General features: G+C 48.5%; 1 protein-coding gene and 1 pseudogene across 1 annotated transcript in view; one reads left to right on the top strand and one right to left on the bottom strand.

Moving 5' to 3' along the window:
• Positions 1-4021, top strand: part of LOC119305753 — a 10700-nt pseudogene extending 6679 nt beyond the window's left edge.
• A 3508-nt stretch (positions 4022-7529) lies between these two features.
• Positions 7530-8890, bottom strand: part of LOC119310808 (tonoplast dicarboxylate transporter-like) — a 3039-nt gene continuing 1678 nt past the window's right edge. Inside the window, exons 3-6 of the mRNA XM_037586424.1 lie at positions 8664-8707; positions 8457-8552; positions 7855-8365; positions 7530-7784 (exon numbers count right to left, since the gene is read on the bottom strand). Of these exons, the coding sequence (XP_037442321.1) occupies positions 7750-7784; positions 7855-8365; positions 8457-8552; positions 8664-8707 (686 nt within the window). The 3' untranslated portion in view covers positions 7530-7749. The remainder of the gene's footprint in view (positions 7785-7854; positions 8366-8456; positions 8553-8663; positions 8708-8890) is intronic.

Here is an 8890-nt window from a genome sequence, read left to right as displayed (position 1 = left end):
CGAGGGCGGCGAGCACCATGAGATGCTCTTCTTCCTGGACGTCGGCCTTGGCTTCCTCCTCCAGTAGCGCGGCGAGCACTTCCTCGTCATCCGAGTCCATTGCCGAGGCAGGCAAATCGCCGAACACCTTGCGCCCGGTGGGCGTGCACCCGCCGCTAAACTGCCCCTCCGCGGCCGGAAACGGCGGCCGGAAATGCCCAGCTGCTGTCGGAGGGGCTGCCGCGGCGAACCTCTGCTATTTTTCCGGCAGAGAATGGCTATCTACTTCTGAAGGGCGGCGGGCGGTGCCGGGATATAGCTAGTGGCGGCCGAGAGCGCGGGGGTGGGAGGCGAGTCGGGGAAGAAAATCTTGACTTTTCACCTGACGGCGTGGGCCAGCCGCGCTTTTCCCTCGCGCCGGAGCCCCCAAGCGCCCCTAGCGCGCCGGGTTCGGTCTGCGGCCGTCGGGCGGAAAAAAGGGCCGAACCGGCGCTTTCCGTTGTCCTGGGGGCGCGACTGGGGCTTTTTTGGCGCCGGCGCCGAAAAAGTCGCCTGGGGGGCCTGTTGGGGGCGCGGCTGGAGATGCTCTTATGTGGCTTATAGTTTTATGATACATTAGAGCATCTCCAGCCGGCCCCCCGAGACACCCCCCAAGAGGCCTTTTTGGCGCCGGTGGTTAAAAATCATTCCAATCACGGCCCCAACATCTCATTTTTCGCTGGATTAACCCAAAAACTCAGCCGGCGACCGCAGGTGAAACCTAGCCCACCGGGAGTCACTTGGGGGCGGAGAGAGAAGACTTTACATGCAATTGGCCTACAGTCAACCTCCCACCCCCTCTCTCTCCTTCTTTTTCTCCAGGTCCCACCCTCACGTGCTCGCCTTCCCTCTCCCCACGACGCGCCTGCCTCCCCGCCTGCTCGACGTGCTCCCCCTGCGTGTTCTGGCCGCCCTCGACAAAGCGGAGTGGAGCTCGTGGCCAGGCGTGGACGGGGCGAGGGCGATGGCCTCCAGGGAGGCCACGAGCAACTCCGAGGTCGGGCGGGGCGGAGCATGGCCGGCGAGTTCACGGCCCGGCGAAGCGTGGCAGGGGCGGAGCGACTACAGCAAGAGCTGGCGTGAACTAGGTCGCGTCCCGGCTCCCCGTGGCCTCCCGCAAGTACGAGCTGGTGCGAGGGCTCACGGAGCTGGTGCGGCCGAGAAGCTCGCAGCCGAGCTCCTGTAGCTCGGGTAGAAGTGGCCGGCAGCAGAGCGGGTCGCGGCCGGCGGGGCATGCCTGGGCTAGCGGGGCGCGAGAGGAGTGGTGGGGCATCTTCACACCGGACCAGTGCTCCGGGATCAACCGCTTCGTCGCGCTCTTTGTCGTGCCGCCGCTCTCCTTCCACCACGTCGCGCCATCGCCGTGCCGCTGCACTCCATGCTCCAGCACCACGCCGCGCCCCAGCAACCTCACCAACACCGGCCGGACAGGCGCAGGGCACGCAGTCGCAGCCGAGGCTGCGGTCCGACCGCCTCGCGGAGCTGCTCAGGGCGGAGCCGTCCGAGTGCGGCGACGACGAGGGCGAGGCGGACGCGGCCATGCGTGGCCGGGCATGGTGCACCACGGGCATCAGCAGCCTCGACGGGTTGGCCAAGTGCGTGACGAGGAGGAGTCCATCGACGTGATGTGGAGCCGGAGAGCATGTAGCGGGAGCGGCCGGCGTGGTGCGCCTCGAGGTGGAGCCGGGAGGAGGCCGAGGCAGCCAGCCGTCGCCGTGCGTGACGAGATGCAGTCTGCGCGGGCGGAGAGAACGTCGGCGGCGGCGCCGGGGGGTGCGCCGAGCTCGAGCAGCGCGTCGCCGGCGGCGGAAGACGAAGACGTGGCCGAGGGAGTCGCCCGGTCGGCTGGGGTCGTCGCCGACGAGCTCGAGCTCACGTGGCCCGGCAGTGCCTACAACATGTTTGTTGTAATGACAAAGTGAAAAATAAAAAATAAGACACAACCTGGGAGGCACAACGGTTGGAAAAATTTTGCACCCAAAGACAAAGTTAGCGTCGGGGCCTTCCTAGGAGGCCGAGAAAACGCCTCCTGGGGGGCACAACGGCTGAAGATGCTTTTATGTGACTAGGTTTGGGTATGAGATCATACACGCAAGAAACATGTGGATGGAATACATTCATAAATGTGGTATTGTAGATGTTGATATTTTATTCTATAAATCTTGGTCAAACATACATACGTTTGACTTTCACGAAAATTGATAACCTTATATTCTGCAATGGAGGGAGTAGTTGGATTTAAAGCTAAAAAAATTAAGCGTAACAAAATGTTTTATTGTTTAGTTGTTGTTGTAAGTTCACAATGCACTACGTGACTATTTATTTTTTGAAACAAGGCAAAAGACTTGCCACATGAAATTTATTAACTTGATATGTTTATTGATAGATTCAAAGACGAAAAACAGAGGTCTAATTGCCGGGCTAGTATCCGTTGGTATCTTCGTATTGCTCGTCATAGCCTCATGGCTTGGCTACCGCAATTGTCTGGAAAGAAAGGGTATAGCATCTAGAGGTGCAAAGACCCCTCTTGACCAAGACATGGACAACGAGTTTGAGAAGGGGGTGGGGCCTCGGAGATTCAGGTACAACGAGCTGTCGCGGGCCACTCGGGGATTCTCCGACGATGAGAAGCTAGGCGAGGGTGGCTTCGGGGCAGTATATCGAGGGTTCTTGCAAGACCAGGGGCTGCATGTGGCCATCAAGAGAGTTTCCAAGACGTCGAGTCAGGGGAGGAGAGAATACATTGCAGAAGTGACCATCATCGGTCGGTTACGGCATCGCAACCTTGTCCAGCTTGTCGGGTGGTGCCACAAAGCCGACGAGCTCTTGCTCGTCTACAAGCTTATGACGAACGGCAGCCTCGATGCCCATCTCTACAATTCCACGGAAGTCCTAACATGGGCAACCAGGTACCATGAATTTGAGTGTATTTTTTCAATTGTTTCTAAGTCTCACCTAATGGTTTATGATGCAACATGAAGTTAAGAGATGTGGAATTTTGAGCAGTTGTGTAGATGTCGACCTAAAGTTACAAAAAAAGGTTTTATTTACCATCTGCTTTAGACATATTAAATAAATCAAGATGAATTCTCGGTGAACAGATATTATTTACACTTCAAGGTCACAGAGTATATTTTTGGTATTTGTCTTGTGGATTTTTTCTAAAAAAGGAGGTTCAAACCCTCATTTTTCTGGTGACATGTACAGGTACCAGATCATACTTGGCATGGGGTCTGCTCTGACATACCTGCACCAGGAGTGGGAGCAGTGCGTGGTGCACAGGGACATCAAGCCGAGCAACGTGATGCTTGACTCATCGTTCAACGCCAAGCTGGGAGACTTCGGGCTCGCGCGCCTCGTCAACCACAGCAGCGGCGCTCACACCACGACGACGTTGGCCGGCACCAAGGGCTACATGGACCCGGCGTACGCGGTGACCATCCGGGCTAGCGCGCAGACCGACGTCTACAGCTTTGGGGTCGTCCTCCTGGAGATCGCCTGTGGCCGGAGGCCCGTCGACCCGCAGGAGGAGGAGAGCAAGGTCCTGCTCGTCGAGTGGGTCTGGGGGCTGTACGGGAGAGATGCGCTCCTCGACGCGGCGGACGCGCGGCTGGACGGCGACATGGACGAGCGCGAGATGGAGTGCGCGCTGGTCACGGGCCTCTGGTGCGTCCACCCGGACTACGGCTTCCGGCCGTCCATCCGACAGGCCATGAGCGTGCTCCAGTTCGAGGCGCCGCTTCCGGAACTCCCCCCGGAGAGGCCGGTGGCAGTGTACGCGCCGCCTCACGGAGGGTACAGATCGAGCTACACGTTGTCGACTGGGAGTTCCGGCGCCGGCGGACGCTCGTCCACAAGTGACCGGACGGCAGCGAACAGCCGTTCATTTGTCATTGCGCCCACGACGAGTCAGACCACAAGGCCGACCGCCGCGTCCACGCCTGACCAAACTCACGCCCCGGGCATGACTGGGCATGTTCAGTCCACGAACTACTCTTCCTAGCACAATACTGTCAAGGTGCGACTGTTTTACTAGGAGTTTATGTATGTATTCACAGTGCCAAAGAATGAAAAAAGTTATAGAAGTGTAATGGGCAGAGGGGAACTCTACGTATGTAACGCTACACGCCTACACGCGAGACATATGCTTCCATAGCAACCCCTCAAAAAAAAAAAATGCTCCCATATCACAACCAACCGATGCCGCCAGCCCACCGTATATGGTATGTTCCCAGTCAGACTGTCAGAGAGTCTCGTTTCAAAAAAAAAAAAAGTTATTTTTCTTTCTCGTTTCAAAAAAAAAAGACTGTCAGAGTGGTCTGCACGACAATGATTTGTACTCCCTCCGTTCTAAAATAGATGACCCAATTTTGTATTAAAGTAAGTACGAAGTTGAGTCATCTATTTTGGAACGGAGGGAGTAGCGTTTAGGATTCGTATATATTGATATGAGTGAAGGAAACGACTGATCTGATAGATCCAGCGTCTAGCAACTAGGATTAAACCTGATTCATGTAACCTTCTCAATAGTCGATACAAATCACATTCTTAGAATCCCCTTGGTCCAAATGGATTTGACAATTTTGTGGCCTGGAACTTTAACCCTATGAAAAAAATAAAAACATTGTTCAGTATTTTATAAAAATGTTCATCGCTTTATATTATAAAAATGTTCAACATATACTACACAAATGTTTAGTGTGTATTCAAAATATGTTCATTCTATATTAAAGAATTTTTCACTGTGTATTTCAAAATTGTTCACCCTTTCTTAAAAAATAAAAAAATAGAAATCTATATATTTCTTGAAATATGAAATATTTCTGGAAAATCAGTCATTTTTATTTTATGAACAAACTTTGGGAAAAGGATTATTATTATTAAAAATCTGAAGAAAAACAATTAAAACATGAACAATTTTTAAAAGTCCCAATATTTTTTGTATTTCAATAAAAATTAAATAAAATAAAAATAAGGGGAAAATAAAAAAACTTGAAAGAACAAAAAAATAACAAAAAAGCATCAGATGGTAAAACGTAAAAAACTGCAGGGAACGAACATACATCGTGCGAAAAGAACTACGGGTGTAAACTAGGCTTTGCCAACTAAAATGGGTTGGGTTGTGGTGTCGTTGCCTTGATATCTATATAATCTCTATCATCATTGTCTTGAATCTTCTGCTAAATTATAAGTCTGGGTTGGGCATAGCGGACCTAATTCCGTGTGCCTGCATCTATGCTCGGTCTTCCAGACGCCTGGAGTCCTCCTATTCAACGGTAAATCCTATATTGCGAGTGAACAACACTAACCACTATGCCATCCTCACGCTTGTGTATAGCTACTTGTTTTATTACATTTCTATGTATAGCAAAAGCCCCTATGTTTTCTCTTTTTTTTTGGTGTTATCTTTTTGTTTTCTTAAATTAGTAAAAAATTATAAGTCGATGTTTTTTCAAAATTGATGAACCTTTTCAATTATAATAAAAGATCAAATTTGATGCACTTGTTTTCTAATTCGATGAACTTTTTTTGAAAATCAACGAACTTTTTTCATTTTTGGTGAATTTTTTCTAAGAATCGATAATTTTTTTAAAAAAATCAATGAACTTTTCCCAAATTGATTAATGTTTTTGAAATTCGATGAAACTTTTTAAGTTTGTGGGATTTTTTCCAAATTCGATGAACTTTTTCTCAAATGTTCACGGATTATAAAATTGATTTACATCTTTACCAATTTTCGCTAATTTAAAATCTGTAATGGTTTTAAAATTGTTATGAAATGATATCACATAATTTTAATAAAATGTACACAAATTAACAGTTGCTTCAGAAATTATAAAACGTATAAAATATTCACAATTTTAAAAGTTTGTTTATAATTTTAGAAGTGTTGAAAAACTTTGTCAATTCCAATTTTTGTCCAAAAAAATGCTTGGATTTAAAAAATATTCGCATGATTTTATAAAAGTTCATGAATCTGAAAATTCTTCAAGGATTTGATAAACTATTCACATAGTGGACAAATGTGCCAGAATTTTTAAAAATCTTCGTGAATTAGGGAAAAAGAAGAAGAAGAAAGGACCAAAAGAAAATTAAACAAGAAAAATAAATATGAAGAAAATAGGACATGAGAAAATTAAAGAAAGCGGGTAGAGCAAAAAAAAACCAGCTGAGCCTTCCCTTTTTTTGAGTTGAGAGCAGAGCCTTCCCTAAATTGGAAGAAACACTCGGATATACCGGCCGAGTAGAGCGCGTGGGATGTGCATTTGATCGATCACCCCCCAACACGCGTTCAATAGGAAATGCAATCCGTATATGTGCGTTACTACCACATAATATAAGCATCAGGAAATACAAAATGACTAACTAACGGGGGCACGCAATTTTGTTGGGCGTGGGAGTGCTCGAGGGCTCGACGTGGAGCACCCCAATGCCGCCACTTATTGCACGCGGGGCACTTCACACATTAGAACTGCTTTTCCTGGCTTTTTTTTCCTTGTTTCTGTTTTGGGGGGCTTTTTAGTTTGATTTACTCTGTTTTTTGTCTTTTGTTTTCCCTGCTTTTTTATCAACCCCTTGCGAAGCATTGGTTCTTTCGAAAAGCATGGATGTGCTCATATCTGCTCTCTCGTGGGAGCATAGGTTAGATTACACATAGTAAGTCACATGTTTGTATTCGTTGGGAGCAGACGTTGGAAACTTGCATGTTAGTGCTAGTTGGAAGCACACGTTACGAAGCACAAATTAGTACTAGCTGGGAACATAGATTTTTCGAAAAAAGTTATTTGAAACATGAGATCTGGTTTCATAGATCTCAACGTGGCGAATGCAACTATGAAAATGGTTCATAATTTGGACACATGATTCAGGAGATATTTCGTTTTGAAAAACCGAAACCAAAGAAACACAAACAAACCCAGCAAAAATCTCTATTTTATTCTATATGTATACTCAACCTACATTTCATAGGTTATACCGATCACTTATGAGTCCCAAGCAAATCAGCATTCAGCAGGTGTCCCCATGCCGAGGGGATGAGAGATTAGTATCTTGTTAGTATCAAATCGTGTCGTGTCTTATCAACCACGATCGCAATGCAGGATATCGTGTCGAATGTTCCGGTCAATCATCACCGGAAGCGATAAGATGACAGGGAAAGATGTCAATAATCAAGGCATTGCTTGGGACGTTCTGCGACTTGCTACTCATCATGCAATTGTTTATAGGTGGTGCAATCATACGATCCTGATCTTCATAGTAGTGGATTTGTGTGTGTATACATACAGAGACACGGCTGCTATCAGGTCTTGATATGGTGTACTCCATCCGTCCGGAAATACTTGTCATCAAAATGAATAAAAGGAAATGTATCTAGATGTATTTTAGTTCTAGATACATTCCTTTTTGTTCATTTTAATGACAAGTATTTTCGGACGGAGGGAATATAAGATAAAGCGATTGTGCAGTCTCCAGTTGATCTATACCCAACTCTACCTTGTGGTTTCAGAAAATGAAGGAGCTGCAAATTTCGGTATATTCATATGGGAACCGTTCGATACAAATTTTACATGCCGTCTCGTACATAAAGAAAAGAATATGACCCCATATCGTTCGTGAGGCAATGACACTGACTATACACTGTACAGCCTCAACATCCTACTACTAGATATACTATAAACCTACACTCTACACTCTACAGATTGATGAAATGTTCAACAAATATTAAGGTTCCTATACCTTCTGATCCATACCAAAAACAGCAACACCTGCATCAAATCAAGAGAAGGTCATGATTCTGCAGATTTTCTTGTTCAAGAGTCTGAAGTCTGAACTTACCTAGCGTTGGCAGCAGGACGGTGAGAGCCGTGACGCCGACGATTTTGATGGGCATGCCGGTGACCACCATGTCCTTGATGGTGACGTAGCCGGTGCTGAACCCGACGGAGTTGCCGGGCGACCCGGTGGGCAGCAGGTAGGAGAGCTGCGCGCCGACGGCGCCGGGCACCATGAGCAGCAGCGGGTGCACGCCGATGCTCCTGCCCAGCTCCGCCAGCAGCGGCAGCACCAGCGTGGTGGTGGCATCGTCGGAGGTGAACTCCGTGAGGAGGCCGCTGAAGGCGCACGCCACGGGCGCGACGGCCAGCGCCGGCGCGCCCCGCAGGAAGCCCAGCCACCCGGCGAGGATGTCCGTCAGGCCGCTCGCCTTGAACCCGTCGGCGATGGCGAAGCCGGCGCCGAGGAGGAGGACGATGTGCCACTGCAGTCTCCGGCACTTGCCCCAGTCCATGAGCTTCTCGCCGTCGCTCTTGCCGCTCGGGATTATGAAGAGCAGCGTCGCCATCATGATCTGCATTGCGATCAAGATGGGGTGTCCCGTCCCTTGAGCTCATGTGGCAGACTGTCCCTGAGAAATGATTGAATTTGTGGAGTCTACTTACGGTGACTGTTCCATCCCCGACATTGCCGTGGAAGAGAACCGACCACCCAGGGATGTCGTCCGTCAGGCTCCTCGTCATCCACAGGACGATCAGGCCCTGCATGAATCACCCATTGATCCATTCAGTTATGTTGCACTAGCACTCTGTTTCTAGGTTCAGGGAAAAAATGGCCAGAAAATTGTACTGATTGACAATGTGCAAACTTACCCCAAAGACGGCAAGAACCATCTTCTCTGCAAAGGCCATTGGACCTGGCACAAATCAAAATGAAGATCCCTATCAGATAACTAAACGATGGAATTTCAACGGGTGCCAAAGGGCAAATGTCAGTTTACTCCACGAAATGTTTGACCAAGATATTCAAATTGGCCAGATCACCAGAACATAGATGAATACTACAGCAGTCATTTTCCTCAAGTGCAATGCGCAGAGAG

Source organism: Triticum dicoccoides, chromosome 5B (genome assembly GCF_002162155.2).
Source record: "Triticum dicoccoides isolate Atlit2015 ecotype Zavitan chromosome 5B, WEW_v2.0, whole genome shotgun sequence".
Lineage (NCBI taxonomy): Eukaryota > Viridiplantae > Streptophyta > Magnoliopsida > Poales > Poaceae > Triticum > Triticum dicoccoides.
This window is presented reverse-complemented; position numbering and strand designations above follow the sequence as displayed.